We start from the raw sequence: 15,586 nt of genomic DNA, 5'->3' as shown, positions 1-15,586 counted from the left end.
TGTGTTAAATTTTGTACAAAATATAGTATGAGTCAAATATAGCACATCAATAAATACTACTTTTTTATTTAACATGTTATTATTAGTTACTATAATTTAGTAGTTGAAAATTAATGACTAACCATATATTATTTTTTATTTATATTTTCAATGATAAATTTTTTGGAGTACATCATTTAGATAATAAAAAAATTAATTTTTGTATGTTCTCAATAAATATTAAATGAATTTTTTTTTTTGTTAATTTGTATCTTGTGCATTGAAGCACAATTTCAAATATTAGACTAAATATAGCATTAACTCATTTTTTATGCTAAAATTGACATAAAATTTATATATTGCACTGAAGATGGTCTAAGATGTCCAACACCTCATGAATTTGTTACTTATGATTAATTAGCGATACTCCATATTTATTATTAAACTAAATTATGTGAGTCGTACTCTAACGGTATGTCCCAATATTTAATTGCAATAAAAAATTTACATATAAAAATGGTATATTATGATGTGTTAATGTCTGTAACTAGGCAATTTAAATTGAGAGAGACTTTCCTAAATATATTAAATAGTTAATATTTGTAACATCATAATATATGTAAATTTTGTGTGAATTTGAAATGTGTCTGACAATATTAAAAAAAATTATATATATATATAACCAGCCCTTGCATTCACAATTATGGTATTTTATTGTCTCGATATCGATATTATTTCATATTTGTTTTGGTCAACACAATATAATAAAATTGATCAATGAAAATGATCAATATCAGACCCAAATTCAACCTAAGGTAAATATATATTATCACAAGTGATAAAAATAACATAAAACATAGTTATATTATGCTTATATAGCTATCTGGCTACTTAAACAAAATAAGCAACATTTTGTGAGGTTTTGTCTATTACTAGGTTATACATATATTGTTTATAAATTTTCATCAATTCACTAATATGATCACTTTTTTTAACAATAGCAAAACTATAATTAAATTTTAATTTCCAAGTAAATTAAATGTCTAACCAAGAGATCAAATTTTACCCTAAAAAAATACAAAACAAAATAAAAAGATATTATATTTGCACCCCAAAATTTGATTAAGACACCTTATTTTTATTAAAAATTAATAAATAATATTTTTTTTTTCAACTTATGATCATATTTTTCTTTTCTTTTTCGTATTCTAGAAAATAAATAATAAAATAAAAATTTAAACAAAAAAATATAAACATTTGTTAAAGTAAGAGTTTTTTTTTAATTATATATTATTTCTAATAAATAATTATGAAAATAAGATAAAATAAAATTATTAAAATTGAGAAAAAGATAAATTAAAGAATGTCAAAAAATATAGAGAAAAAATATTAAAAATGATTTTAGAAATAATATTTTTTTTACTAATGGGATGCATAAATATATTTTTGGGGATCAAATTTAAATTTTTTATTTTAATTGAGTTGATTGATTTATTTATAAACTGAAATTTTGGAGAAATATTATGTAATGTCAGAAATAACAAGGTTAAGATTTTTGTTATATTATCTGTTTCATAAATTTATATATGCAAAGAAAATCCGGTGGTTTATCATGTAATTCTTCAGAAAAAAAAGAGTTTAATTTTAAATTTAAGAAAGATGGAGCGGCCTTAATTAAATAAGTAAAGAGATATATCCGTTATAGGCTGCTTTCATTTATTGATATGTTTGACCTTTTTCTTTTTTTCGAAATTCAAAATCCAAACGTCTCTTTTCTTTACAGAATATAGACTTTGTAGACCAAACACTTTACATTAATGAAGGCTTCTCTCTCTGATTTCATTTTCAATTTTTCGCCGTTGTTAAATTTCTTTAATTCAAACAACAAAGACCCACTGAGCTTCATTGTCTTCTGATCCCATGGGTGTTTCTGGAAAATGGCTGAAATCGCTTATTGCTTCCAAGAAGCCTCCAGCGGAAGAAGACCCAGTAACCTCACTTTCTCTTCTCTGTTCTGTTCTGTTTTTTTTTCTTTTCAAATAATTCTTATGTACTGAATTTTCGCTTTTTTGTTTGGGCTTTCAGGAGAAGAACAAGAAGAAATGGAAGCTGTGGAGGAGCGCATCAGAAGGGTTTGGATCGTCTGTCAAGACGGGTATGAAAAAGACCAACATGACGACATTAGCGGCGTCTGTTGAGTCCTTGGTTTCTGATGATGCATTTGCTGCTGCCATGGCTGCAGTAGTCCGAGCTCAGCCAAAAGATTTTAAGGTGGTCAAACGGGAATGGGCTGCTATTCGAATCCAGGCCTTTTTTCGGGGCTTTCTGGTACATTGCTCTCTGTTTTTCTTTCTGTTTTTAAGTATTTAATTTCTTTGTTTTGCTCAATTATGGTTTAAGAGTCCTTAGATTTAAGCTTTTCAGATCACAATGGCCTTTTTTATTTGCATAATTTGTCAAATTGAGTTCAATCATATCCATAGCCATAAGCTTGAACATATAAAAAAACATAAGACCAGAAAATTGAACTCAATTATGCTTAAAATAACGCCTAAGTTAAGTTGAATGAACCAATTATGTCAATTGTTGGGCCGCAAACGAAAAAAAACCCCATAAATAAATGGAGTGTGAGAAGTAAACTTGGTTACCCATTTTAAAAAATTGGTAATTTGGTACGCACCCCTGTTTAATCAATGGTACCAGTGGATTTTTGACGAACTCTATTATTTGTTGTGTAAACAAACATAATTTTTACATGCTTTCTCCTCTTTTATATGTGTTTTTGTTAATACATCATGTAATAATTTTTCAGGCAAGGCGAGCTTTAAGGGCCTTGAGAGCAGTGGTAAGGATTCAAGCAATATTTCGAGGAAGACAAGTGAGAAAGCAAGCTGCTGTTACTCTAAGGTGCATGCAGGCACTTGTTAGAGTTCAAGCTCGAGTTAGAGCACGTTCTGCAAAAATGTCAGCAGAAGGGCAGGCTGTGCAGAAGTTACTGGATGAAAATCGTTACGAAATGGATCCCATCAAGCACGCCGAGGTAATTGTTAGTATAATTTATTGAAATGTTGTTGATAATTTTTTAGAAAGACATATATATTGACCAATAATTGATCTTTCTTGTCTTAAAAATTGCCAGCAAGGATGGTGTGATAGTCCTGGAACTGTGAATGAAGTTAAAGCAAAGCTTCATATGAGGCAGAAAGGAGCCATCAAAAGGGAGAGAGTAATTGCCTACTCCCTCTCTCAGCAGGTATTTTTGGATTTGTTATCTTCATTGAAAGCAAAAGGGTCTATCTGTTATGTCTATGGCTTGTTTGATTATGTTGAGTTAAGTTTGAATGCGTTATGATTTTCTTGCTTGTAGAGACTTAGGCCCAATGCCAGTCCATATGCAAGGACAAAACAGCCATCTAACTCAGTTAAGCACGAGAAGCTGTTTAAAAATAATTCAGATTGGAGCTGGTTAGATCGTTGGATGGCAGCCAAGCCATGGGAAAACAGGCTAATGGAAGAGATGACACCAGAAATGACTCCTTTTTCTAGGAAAAGTGAAGATTTGTCTTACTCTTCTTCCTCTGGACAAGATTCTGTGGAAGTGAGAAAGAACAATCTCACAACCAGGATTACAGCTAGAGCACCTTCAGAAAATCAGCTAAATCGGTCGTCTTCTTCCCCGAGTTCTGAATCTCACTATGATGAGACCTCAACATCAACTTCCTCCGCATCTGCCACTCCACCTTTGGTATTTGGAAACCGCAAGGTAGAAAATATGGAGCAAATTAGTACTCGAAAACCCAGCTACATGAATTTCACGAAATCAACTGAGGCAAAGTTGAGAGCTTGCAAGATTTCACCATCTCCCAATGTGCAGAGGTACATGATGGAAGAGCTCCAGTTTCATAACATGTCAATGACATTTTCTAATGGGGACACTAGGAGCAGCGCTGGCTCCATTCCTCCTTCGGGTAATTTGAGCAAAGACTTGTTTCCTCCAATGTCTAGGAGTAGATATTATGATGGTGCAAGAACAAGAAGACAGTAAGGAGATCAGCAGTTTCCATTGCAGCTATTGTAAAGAAACGCATAGGAGGAAGGAAAATTACCGAGGAACCAATATTCTCATGATGATGACAAAAACGACAAATTAGCCAAACTATTGTCGTTTGAGCCCTGCTTCTTGCATCATTTTATACTTGGCTAAATTTGTGTATCTGATTTTTGAGTTCAACAGCTTGTTGTTTGGCTTAGGTTAGTGATGTTACTTGATTCATAGTATAGGATTACTGCTAACTGAAAAATGTTTTAAAATATAGATAGATATGTTGAGTGGAGAGTGTTCATAGGATAGATATTTTTATTGTTACAGTGTGTGCTGTGCTGCTTTCTGTTCCATGTTTAGATTGAAATCTCCAATGAGATTGTCAAGTGTGTGGGTTTTGTGTCTTAAGGTTCAGATTGATGGCTCTCGTTCATGGTTATCTTGTGGATGAAAAATTCTTTTAATATTTTAACTCCATTATTGTCATACTTTAATTTTTCAGTGTCAATTGTTGGACCTATGTATGAAAAGGAAAGAAAGTGATTTTGAAATGGGCCTTGCTTTCTAGTAGTAGACTAGTACTAGACATGTCCACACGCGTAACAGTCTTAATAGATCTTGTTTTGGGTTTAAAATAGCTTAATAAAACATAGCAACTGTTGGAATTGGACTAAAAAAATATACAGCAATCTCCCCTATACACTGCAGTAGCCTCGATAATACTAAACAATAGTCAAAACTGTTCACTTGATCAAAAAAAGATATTCAAAGCTAAAAGATATTCAAAACATTATTTTCATTCACACTATACACCACGCCACAAATGCGGTGTAGTAGCTAGAACACACCATGCGGTGTGATTTGGTTGCACCAAATCGACCAAACCAAACTATTTTTTACGGTGTGGTTTTCCATGGTGTAAGTGTGTTAAATAATATGTCATGACAAAATTTAAAATTAAAAAAAAAATATTAAATCCTTAATTTAAAACAAATCACAAAACAACATCACAAGTTATCAATTAAGTTCAAAAAAAAAAAAAAATACAAGTCTCCGTGGACTTCTTTTCAAAACACTCATGGAACATAAGTTCAAAAAATCACAAGTTATAATAAATTTTTTTCACTCCACTAAACTATCATCGGGGAAGAAACTTTCTTGCTTCACTTCACCTAATCAAGGGAAACAACTTCATATTTGTAAGTATACGGTGTAGTACGGTACGGTGCAAACCAAAATTTTACACCGCCAAACCGCGCACCACACTGTACCGCGCGGTTTAGCTAAGATACAAACCATACCGAACCATTACAATTTTGACACCGCGGTTTGCGATGTAGTATGTTGCGGGACGGTCGGTCGGCGCGGTTTATCGGTTTAGATGCTCACCCCTACTATACATGTATTTATAACAACATAATATGATGCTAAATACAACTAATCTCTTTAGCATTTTTCTGAGAGTATTATTCTTCAGCAAACTACTACCACATACGTTCTTCTCAGTTCTAAGCTAAACAAATCAAAGCACTAACGAGACAACCGACAAAAAACAAAATACGTTCTTCTCAGTTCTAAGCTAAACAAATCAAAGCACTAACGAGACAACCGACAAAAAACAAAATAATGCACAACCAGATATTCCTTCAAAGCCCAGATTAGAGGGTGGCAAAATCCGCATCCGCATCCGCAATTACATGCTAAACAACCCCCAAAAAAAAACCAAGAAGCAATTATAAATAATAATACTAATAAAAAAAATCGAAAAAAGGGATTTCAAAAGAAAAACGAATCTGTCTATCTTTAGTAAAACATTTAAGAGCTGGGACAGAAGTCCAGGGTACTTGCTACCCCACAAAAAAAAACAAAAATTACTGTTCCATCCAATGGCTGGGTTTTCACTTCCATAGAAAAGCAATACATATAAAAATATAGAAAGAAAGAAAAACCATTAAGAATTTTTGGGGTTTTGTTTATGTAGTCATCTTAAGAAGGACGACCCTACTTTGGTTCTGATTCCTGAATTGACTTCCGAAGCTTAACTTTATAAATGGAATAATTAACATATAAAGAAGAGATGGCCAAAAAGATAATATTCCTGGACCAGCTCAAACATGATCACCATCCATAATTGCCATTAGACATCTTTTCAACTCAGCTTTTTCCTTTTCCAATGAGTATATACTATTTCAAATATGCTAATCCCGGCTTTGAAAGATGGTGTTTAATCCATATAAGCAATATACCAATGATTATTAGTCTCGACATTTATATATAGACGCACACATGTGTTTGTATTACATAATATATATTTGTATATGGTACACGTATATGTTTCCATGCAGCATTCCCTTAATTACCTTAAGTTTTTTATTAGTGTCGTTTTCATTCAATCTTCAAGCAATGAAAAAAATATATACACAAGATGAGATCCCAAAAAAACAAAAGAAATTGGTTGATGAGTCAATTTGTTTAAGAACCGATTGATATATAGTCTATATATATAGAGAGAAGAAGAAGTATTTAGAGACATATATGTTAGTACTATCTCCAATAATCCGTTAAAGTTTGACTTCTATCTCTACAAATGAATGGCCTACAAAGGGTGTTGTGACGTGAGAATATATGCGCTAACAATGGCAAGAAATCAGGATGCCTCCAAAAAGCTGTAAAACATAGATAAATTTGGCTGCCCTAATAAAAAAAAATAATCATAATAATTAATTTGATGGGATACTCATGAAAAAATAAATAAAGGTATGTGAAAGAGAAAGGGGCTTGGGTTTCCTTCAATTTTGAGTAAATCTGTATACTTTCTTTCATGGGGGGGTTGCCATGAAGAGAAGGAATGCAGTGTGGGGGCAATATTGGAGGCATGGGGGGTAATGGTAATGCTAATGGGTATCTCATAACAGAGCTGCTTTTCTTGCTTGGCTCCTTTGTTTTTTATATGTGGGGTCATATATATTGTGTGTGTGTGTGTGTTAGATCTGTCATATCATTTTTGGTTTTATTATATCGTCATAATTTTTTTAATATGCATATGAAAAGAGAAATTAATAATAAAAGGTTTTTGGCCTTCATTTCTCCAGTGAATTTAGTAATTAATTAAGTTTGGTAATGGAGAACTGATGAGAGATTAATGTACTATATTTGTATATATATATATTATTTTAATGTCTCTCTCTCCCACATCATTGGTGACATTGTAATTGATTTAAGAAAGAAGGTAGAATATTAAAAGTTACTTTAACTTTAGCTTTTTGATCACTTTGTTTTTGTTATTGGCGGGTTCCATAGGGTTATAATCAATGAAGACCAGGACCCTTTTGCGAATATACCCAATTTGCAAAAGTGTATTATATTTTTTTCCCCTTTTCAATCACACAACCTAGAGATAACCAAAAGGGGAGCTATTGCCTATTGTTGATTAGAGTTTTTGCTGTTTACATATATAGAAATATTCGTATAAATATATACATATATATATATATTTAGAGAGAGAGAGGTTAGCTACATAGTAAATAAAACCTTTTTGATATGTATATATATATATGAACTGTTCTTTGGCTTCTTGTTATGTATAACATGCATATATGTAACAACAAGAAAATAATCCTAAGTATATTACGTACTATTTTAGAATTTTGTCATTTGATCAAACATACATATAGGTAGGAGGAGTTAATTTATGAAGAGAGAAAAATTAAAAGAGTGAAAATGACACATACCAAAATCAATCTGCCGATAGAAGAGGACAAAGAAATTACAAATAATCGGTCATAATTCTTTCATGTACTTCATATGATTCCTCAAGAGAAAGAGTTGGGAAAAAAACAAAAATCTCTTACAGTTAGTGTCCTTCGATATCTGAACAAAAAAAGCATAAGGGGTCTGTTGCCATTTATTGTTGCATGTGCCACAATAAATTAAGAATCTCGTTTGGTCTTCTTTCTTCCATCATAAGCATTCCAAACTCTTACTTTTTCTATTTCAAAAGCAACAAACAAAGCTAGCTATAGCTATATAGCTAGGTAGTACAAATATTATATATATTTTAATATATATATATATATTATTATTTATGAAGTCCAAGATATTCATCTGCGCTAGCTGTTTGTTAACTTTGTTTCACCTCAATATGTGGATTTTAAAGCATGATTGCTCGAAGATTATTCCATTTCCAACAAAAGAATTTTGTCTAGTTTATTATGCACATAATTAGCTAGCTTTCAGGTTTCCAATGTGTTCATTGTGAAAGTCGCCAACTTCGTTATTAGCCGATTTTTTCTTATAATCAATTACTGCTATATTTGCATGTAAAAAATATGCTTATAAATAAATATTATTTACAGTAATGTAAGTACGTACTTTGCTTTTAGAAGCTGAGATATAGAATATACCAAATCTTATCTGTATATATATATAATATACCATGCAGTCATCACTACTATTATATATGTATATATATATAAAAACGTTATCATAGATTCATAGGATCCTGATAAATATTATTAATCTATATAACAACTATCATTAAACAATAATTAACATCCATTTATGGTACATGTATAATGGACTGAAAAGAATATCCAACAATATCAGACAAAAAAAACCTATCAAATCACTGCTCTATAGTATGTTAACACAAGGAATCGTTTGATAAAACAGAATGTAAAAGCCTACTTTATTTGGCTGTTGAATACTCCTTTATCAATTTATATAAAACGTAAACCCAAAGCATTCTAGCTAAAAAGATGAGTTTCCACTTTTCCCCCATGGCCATTTCCATCTTAGCTTTTTTCAAAAAAATTACTTTTTGTCTAATATTATTCCTCTTCGTCAAAACACGTTTATAATGACCTTTATAGTAGTGAATTAACTTATTAGCTGTATGGCTTTATTATATTTTTAAATATGATGTGCCTGTCACTACTATATTGTTACTAGCTAGTTTATGTTGCTTTTAACTCCTTCATGCAAGTGATTTCAATATTGGTTTAAAATACCAGAAACTTCTATGAAGTCATTAGTTTATTATATATATATGTAGGTAGGTAGGTGATTAACGAACCTTTAATTACTGTATATTTTTACTTATAAGTAAGTGACATTATTTGAGTCTGGGAAATTATATCCCGGGAATCTTGCTTAAATCATCACAGCCCACAGAAGGTCCCAAATTGAAATTGGCTTACACTAATCGCCTATTGCAATTCAAATCTACAGATCTATTTAGATACAAAATTAAGGGAAATTAATTTGAAATGATATCAACTAAAAAGTGAAAAAAGAAAAAAACGTAACAGAGTTCACCCAGGCAAAAACAAAATCATTGTCAATATCTAAAACTAATTACTAGATTGTTCCACAGCTCTTTTTCCTCTGATCTCGTTAATATAAATATATATATATATATATATATTTAATCGATATAATTTGAAAGATAGTCAGATGCAATGTATGCAGTACTTCAAAGAGAATTATTTGTATAGAGAGCAAAATAATTGGAAACATATATATAAATGGTGGGCATACATATATATAATGGGGTTATCTTTTTTGCTTTGATTTAAGTGACAAATAACAATTATTAAGTAGGTTAATATAAAAGCTCGACTCTCTCGATCGATAAGGATGAGAAAGAAGATGTATAACAACTAATAATATAGATAATTAAGAGGAAGCATATCACACCGCCTTCTCTGAATTAGAGAGAGAAGTGGGGAAAAGAAGAACCACTTTGTGTCTTTTTATATCTTTAGAATAAAATTTGCAAGGGACCCCTTTGAATGATCTGATTAATTTCTTGCTGGCCCTTGGTATCAAATCCAAATAAACAATCAAACCCCACTTATTAAAAATTAACCCTAGCTAGCTGCTACTGTAGTGTACAAAGATATTCTAATATTGTGGAGTTCAAGAGTTTGCTTTTAGAAAACATCATTATTTTAATATAGAGATCGAAGCAAGAGTAGTAGTGCTATACATATATGGATGGTAAACATATATATAAGCTAATCATTATGCTTTTTTGATTTTTTAGGTGATGATGATCAGATGTGTAACGTCTTATATATGATATGATAATCATGTTTGGTAGAAGAAGTTTCGGCCGTTGGATCAGGATGATTACACTCAATTACCTAGCTAACTAGAATAATCCTTGTACACAAGTCAAAGGGTGATAGTAATTAAGAGATGATCGAGCAATATTATGGAATATGATCATGATGGTAACATTTCATCCGACTGGTGTGTTTGGTTGATGACTGATCATCATCGATGGCTTGGGTAGATAAGTCCAAAGTGGGACCAAACACGGCCTACAGAGGATTATTAGTTATATATATATACATACTATATGGAGGGAGAAAACAGAAGAGACCCCACAAACCCTGCATGTGCAACACGTGTACAGTCAGAAACATCCCGCTCCATCTCTGATATATTGTATATGTAGAAGAAAAAAAAAAAAAGAGAAAAGGTTCTATTATAAGGCATACAATTGTTACAGGAGGAGATACTGCAACTTTTCAGGCCCTTTCCCAAAAATCGTAACTGGGCCACTCCCTCCAATATTGTACTGCTCCCCACATTAAATTCACCACTACATGACACTTCCGTATCCATCTTCTTCATCTGCCTAAACTTTTCTCTCTAACTCTCTCTCTCTCTTTCGTTAGTACTACATTTTCTCATAAAAGAGCCTCTTCTAAAGATATAGTAGTCCTTTCCTTACTCCTTCTCCTCACCAATATATTATCGTTTTGATCAACATATATATAGAAAAAAATGGGACACCACTCATGCTGCAACAAACAGAAGGTGAAGAGAGGGCTATGGTCCCCAGAGGAAGATGAGAAACTCATCAACTACATTTCAACCTATGGTCACGGTTGTTGGAGCTCTGTTCCAAAACTTGCAGGTAAGTAATTTGACTTTATATATATATATATATGTATAAGAATTTAATATATGTGTGTATATATATAAAATGATGTTTTCTGGGTTCATGTTTATAGGCCTACAAAGATGCGGAAAGAGTTGCAGACTAAGATGGATAAATTATCTGAGGCCTGACCTAAAACGTGGGAGCTTCTCACCCCAAGAAGCTGCCCTCATCATTGAACTCCATAGCATTCTAGGCAACAGGTATATCCTATATATAAATTTATATATATTATACACATATATACAAGTATATATATGGTTTGACTATTTATATTTCGTGTAGATGGGCTCAAATAGCGAAGCACCTACCAGGAAGAACAGATAACGAGGTGAAGAACTTTTGGAACTCAAGCATAAAAAAGAAGCTCTTGGCCCACGACCATCATCATCATCATCATATCATTCCAGCTGCAGCTTTAAGCTCCTTCTCTGATCACATTCATTTCCCTGCCACAATGACTTCCGCTTGTTCTGGCGATCATCATCATCATGAAGCTGCTGGTTTCTTTACTTTCACCGCTGGAAACCCTAATAACAACATGATCCTCACCTCTCAATCACAACCGCACCATGAACAACAGCTATACATGCCCATTAATCCAGCGGCGCCGCCGTCACTCATGGGGACTCAAGGATTGTTCTACCACCACAATAACAATAATGCCATTCATGACCTTTCACCTCCCACCAGCAGCAACATTAATCATCTATCATCAACCACACTCAATTATGATTCGTCATTGATGTCGTTTTTAGGCTATCAACCTGCTCCAGCCCTTGAGACGTCATTCGATCAAAATTTAAGCGCTCAAGATATTAATTATAATCACGTAGAGGACAAGCCTGAGCTTATCATCGATCCGAGCATGATGATATTATCAGCTTATGAGAACGCGTTAATGGCGGCTCCCACGTCCATGCCAAAACTATGTGATGATATGATTGACATTGGTAACTTGTGTTCCACGGCACCTACATTTTCGTCCTCTCCACAGGCCGAAGTAGTACTTCGTAACCAGTCATCTGCTGCTTCAAAAGCTGTACTCTCAAGTTTCCAGGATTCTTGCGTGCCAAATATTACCAGTCAAACGTCCGAGTACATTGATGCCATGATCATGCCGTCGCTACCTTTATCTTCATCTTCATCGTCTTTGTCGTCTCCGTCCTCATGCATATCAGCATTGTCAACGCCATTACCTAACGGTCAATTCGTGAACCAGCTTAGCTAAACTTTGCTAATATTATATATAAATATATATATATGTATAATTTACATTATTGTGGCAGTAGTACAAGAAGAAATCATTTTGGAATGTTAAAGTATTTTTTATGTATGGAATTCTATGAATATGTTTGCATGGATTTATGAATAGCACAGTGCAATAATATTTGTTCATGTCCCTATCGATCAACTTTGCATAAAAAAGTAAATGCAATGGCCATAATCAGATAACCTAAATGTTGCTAGTTCAGGCTATTATAATTCCTAGCTATTAATATGTGCCTTCTTTCACATTTTAATTCAATCAGTCAATATATATATTTCAATTTAAGTACAACTGATCTCATATTAAAAGGTTTTCTCTATATAGTACCTGATCATCATGCATAGGTTACTGTATGTTTTCCTAGTAAGCGAATAGAAATCTCTCTCTTTCTCTCTCTTTTAATCTGTTTTCATTTCAACGCTATGATGTAAAGACATCGAAGTTAATCGATACCAAACTTGTGCACTCTAAAGTCAACTCGTGGATATCATTGCATACCAAAAGCCGATAATCAATTGCACCATGAATAACCTCTACAAAAACTTGAGTTAATCAGAATCATAATTAAACTAGATATTGTTGTTGTAGTTCTAACCAAAGTCAGACTTAAGAGCACTTTTTCATTTTTACCCCTACATGGACTATCATTTCATCGTTATAATTAGTTAATTTAGGCACTGACTTAATAGCCTACAAATATAATTGCATTGCCTCCCCCTAGTTCATTGTAAGGAAAAATGTCATGATTTCTCTCGTACCAACGTTTCATATGTAGAATAGAATATGGGCAATGATTGAGATTCTCAGTAACATACACTATGGGCCATCCACAAATACATCAAAATCACATCCATACTCCAGAACTTTATACGCTTACCTTAATATCTGGAGACCCACAACATATGAAAAGCCCAATTTCATTTTCCTTCTTTGAAAACTAAAACATATACCACGTTACCTTTCTTCCCAGAAATAAAAAGAGATGCAAAACTTAGAGTTGGGTTCCGGAGTGGGGGCAAGTCCGAAAAGAACTGAAGGAGTGAAGTCAAACTTGGATCAAAATGGACCATAGTTGCTTTCAACTTGAAGAACTAGCTATCCAAAACCAATCTACAACTACAATCAAACAATGTTTATCTCCTTCACAATCCACTCTTGAGAAAGTGCCTTTCAAAACAATTTTTCCATTTTCCAATTTTCTTTCCTTTATAATTTAGCATTGATGTGCATGCTTCCAAGTCTAATTTATTACTTTAGGATCAAATGTTAAATCAAAATTTCAAAATTTAAAGATTACTTCAAAATTGCTAACACAAAATGATCTAATAACTGTATTCAAATCCCATTAAGGATTTTACCGGTACTGTAAAACACAACAAGAAACAGAGCTTTGTCTTCATTTTCAAAAGACAGGCATCTAAACTTGATATCTTAAGGCAAACCAGTCCAAGCTAACACATATGCTAAGCTGTAATTCTTGCTCTGCCTTTTGCAATTCTTCTAGCAATGACTCTCCGTCCACCCTTGGTCGCCTTGCTGCTCATGTTAAAAAAGATACAGTTATTAACAAAGTACTCTAAATATATTATTAAACAGAACACCAAACCACTGAACAAAGCTACACCAAAAGCAAGCTTGTTCAACTGATCCAACAGGCAAAACCAACAATAAAAGTTGCGATTGGATAGAATTTGAGTAACACCCCAATTGGCCAAAACTAATGTGAACCATCTAACAAAGTACAGTACATAGTACATACAAATATACAACATGCAGTCATAAGCTTAAACGGTCATGTGGGCATCTCCCCAACCATCACTGTTGTACATTTTGCACTTTTACACGAAGAGTTAGAGAGGTAGGAAGGATACCGAGAAAAGAATCCATGCTTTCTCTTTCGCCGGATGGTGCTAGGTTGGAATGTCCGCTTGGGAAATAAGAGCATTGGCTCTTTTGACAAAGAATCATCTCCTGAAAAACAAAACAAAAAAAATCAGAACAGAAGAAAAAATTCTATGTGAAAAATCGGTAAAATAATCACAAAAGCTTCAAGTAAAAACAGTTGCCCCAAGCTTCTATTTGGATACCATAGAAAGAATAGCAACAATTTTTCAGTAACACAATAGCGCCTCCAAACTCTCATTTTAACTCCATCTACAGAGCTATAAGTTGGGGTCCCTAGTTTTTGGTTTTATTTGCATACTATAGAAAGAATGGCAACAATTTGTGACTCTCAAGAGAAAGAACTAATAAAAGTCTTCATGTCTAGATAAAATAAGTTTTGTATCTATTGCTGTTGAATACCATCTTTTAATTCCAGTTAATCTTGGAGAATATACAATCCTTGCCAATAAAACCACAATAACAGGGCCTTACATCCCTAGTGCTTAATTCAATCTATTACCCACATGAACAAATATCGGTTTTTAAATTAATAAATTCAAAAGAAAATGTCATACAAGTCCCACAAGCATGGATTGAAAATTGAGAATTTTCCTATGAATATTATACGTTCGTTCTTTCGTTCTTCTTGGGTCAAAATTTGCAAACGAATAGCACATACCCAATAAGTAGCATAACTGAAAGTGTTAAAAAAAATAACATTTTCCCGAGAACCAAACAAGTACGAAACAAACACAGAGGAAGAGAGAGAATACCGTCGGGTAGAAAGAAGCGGAGAGAAGGAATACCACAAGGGTACAGAAAACCCTCATTGTAAACATTCCTTATCGATTCGGCGTCGTTTTGCTGCAAATGGAGTGGTGAGTGGAAATTAGATAGCGACGGGAACAGCTTGGGAGTAATATCAAAGTCATGGGTTGAAATAGGAGAATTCGAGTGCGTCTTCAGGACCAGGGGAAGGACTGGCTTGTTCAATAATCGGTTCACCAGAGAAGATCCCGTCCGAATTAAGGTTTTGGACGCCATTTTTGAAGCTAATTGAACTAATCACTAAAACCCTAAGTAGGAGACTGAAGAGTTTTCTCTTCGGAGAGGGGGTGGTCAGTTCTCAGTTGGGTCGGGTAACAGTCCCCAAAGTCTAGATTATTATCACATCAGTCCCCCAATCATCAGTTTTTTTATATTTGTCCCTAACTTTCATTTCTTATGCAGCCATACCCGTTAAATAGCCCAATATATTTGAAACATAATCAATTATTTTTTGCTGGAAGAAACATAAACAAATTTGAGTAGATAATAATATGTCATTTAAACTAAACAAAAAAAAAAAAGCACACTTATTTTTTAGATTGTGAAAATCTGATCTGTTCTGTTCTAACTTTAATCTAATTTGAAATTCTCTTATTTGGATTAAATTAATTGGTTAATTCAAATAATTAAT

General features: G+C 33.0%; 3 protein-coding genes across 3 annotated transcripts; 2 read left to right on the top strand and 1 right to left on the bottom strand.

Moving 5' to 3' along the window:
- Nucleotides 1-1,731: 1,731 nt before the first annotated feature.
- Nucleotides 1,732-4,515, top strand: LOC133794490 (protein IQ-DOMAIN 8-like). The gene is made up of 5 exons (XM_062231730.1): nucleotides 1,732-1,968; nucleotides 2,065-2,307; nucleotides 2,792-3,019; nucleotides 3,119-3,232; nucleotides 3,347-4,515. Exons 1-5 carry the CDS (start codon nucleotides 1,900-1,902, stop codon nucleotides 4,022-4,024), a joined length of 1,332 nt encoding a protein of 443 aa, XP_062087714.1. The 5' UTR covers nucleotides 1,732-1,899; the 3' UTR covers nucleotides 4,025-4,515.
- Nucleotides 4,516-10,162: 5,647 nt separating this feature from the next.
- On the top strand, nucleotides 10,163-12,376 carry LOC133794982 (transcription factor MYB26). Its single transcript, XM_062232433.1, has 3 exons — nucleotides 10,163-10,949; nucleotides 11,047-11,176; nucleotides 11,259-12,376. Exons 1-3 carry the CDS (start codon nucleotides 10,817-10,819, stop codon nucleotides 12,202-12,204), a joined length of 1,209 nt encoding a protein of 402 aa, XP_062088417.1. The 5' UTR covers nucleotides 10,163-10,816; the 3' UTR covers nucleotides 12,205-12,376.
- A 1,133-nt stretch (nucleotides 12,377-13,509) lies between these two features.
- LOC133794489 (uncharacterized) lies at nucleotides 13,510-15,262 on the bottom strand. Its single transcript, XM_062231729.1, has 3 exons — nucleotides 14,901-15,262; nucleotides 14,115-14,214; nucleotides 13,510-13,779 (listed from the first exon to the last, which is right to left on the bottom strand). Exons 1-3 carry the CDS (start codon nucleotides 15,169-15,171, stop codon nucleotides 13,707-13,709), a joined length of 444 nt encoding a protein of 147 aa, XP_062087713.1. The 5' UTR covers nucleotides 15,172-15,262; the 3' UTR covers nucleotides 13,510-13,706.
- Nucleotides 15,263-15,586: the final 324 nt, after the last annotated feature.

This window comes from Humulus lupulus, chromosome 8 (genome assembly GCF_963169125.1).
Source record: "Humulus lupulus chromosome 8, drHumLupu1.1, whole genome shotgun sequence".
NCBI classification, from domain to species: domain Eukaryota; kingdom Viridiplantae; phylum Streptophyta; class Magnoliopsida; order Rosales; family Cannabaceae; genus Humulus; species Humulus lupulus.
Note: the sequence above shows the minus strand (reverse complement) of the source record. Positions and strands in the feature narration are given on the sequence as shown.

Excerpts from the sequence above, each read along its gene's own strand:
- LOC133794490 (XM_062231730.1), top strand. The coding sequence starts at position 1,900 with ATGGGTGTTTCTGGAAAATGGCTGAAATCGCTTATTGCTTCCAAGAAG. Across the intron at positions 3,020-3,118 it reads ATCCCATCAAGCACGCCGAG|CAAGGATGGTGTGATAGTCC; the intron begins GTAATTGTTAGT and ends AAAAATTGCCAG. Across the intron at positions 3,233-3,346 it reads CCTACTCCCTCTCTCAGCAG|AGACTTAGGCCCAATGCCAG; the intron begins GTATTTTTGGAT and ends TCTTGCTTGTAG.
- LOC133794982 (XM_062232433.1), top strand. The coding sequence starts at position 10,817 with ATGGGACACCACTCATGCTGCAACAAACAGAAGGTGAAGAGAGGGCTA. Across the intron at positions 10,950-11,046 it reads CTCTGTTCCAAAACTTGCAG|GCCTACAAAGATGCGGAAAG; the intron begins GTAAGTAATTTG and ends TCATGTTTATAG. Across the intron at positions 11,177-11,258 it reads CATAGCATTCTAGGCAACAG|ATGGGCTCAAATAGCGAAGC; the intron begins GTATATCCTATA and ends TATTTCGTGTAG.
- LOC133794489 (XM_062231729.1), bottom strand. The coding sequence starts at position 15,171 with ATGGCGTCCAAAACCTTAATTCGGACGGGATCTTCTCTGGTGAACCGA. Across the intron at positions 14,215-14,900 it reads CCGCTTCTTTCTACCCGACG|GAGATGATTCTTTGTCAAAA; the intron begins GTATTCTCTCTC and ends TTTGTTTTTCAG. Across the intron at positions 13,780-14,114 it reads AAGCATGGATTCTTTTCTCG|CAAGGCGACCAAGGGTGGAC; the intron begins GTATCCTTCCTA and ends TAACATGAGCAG.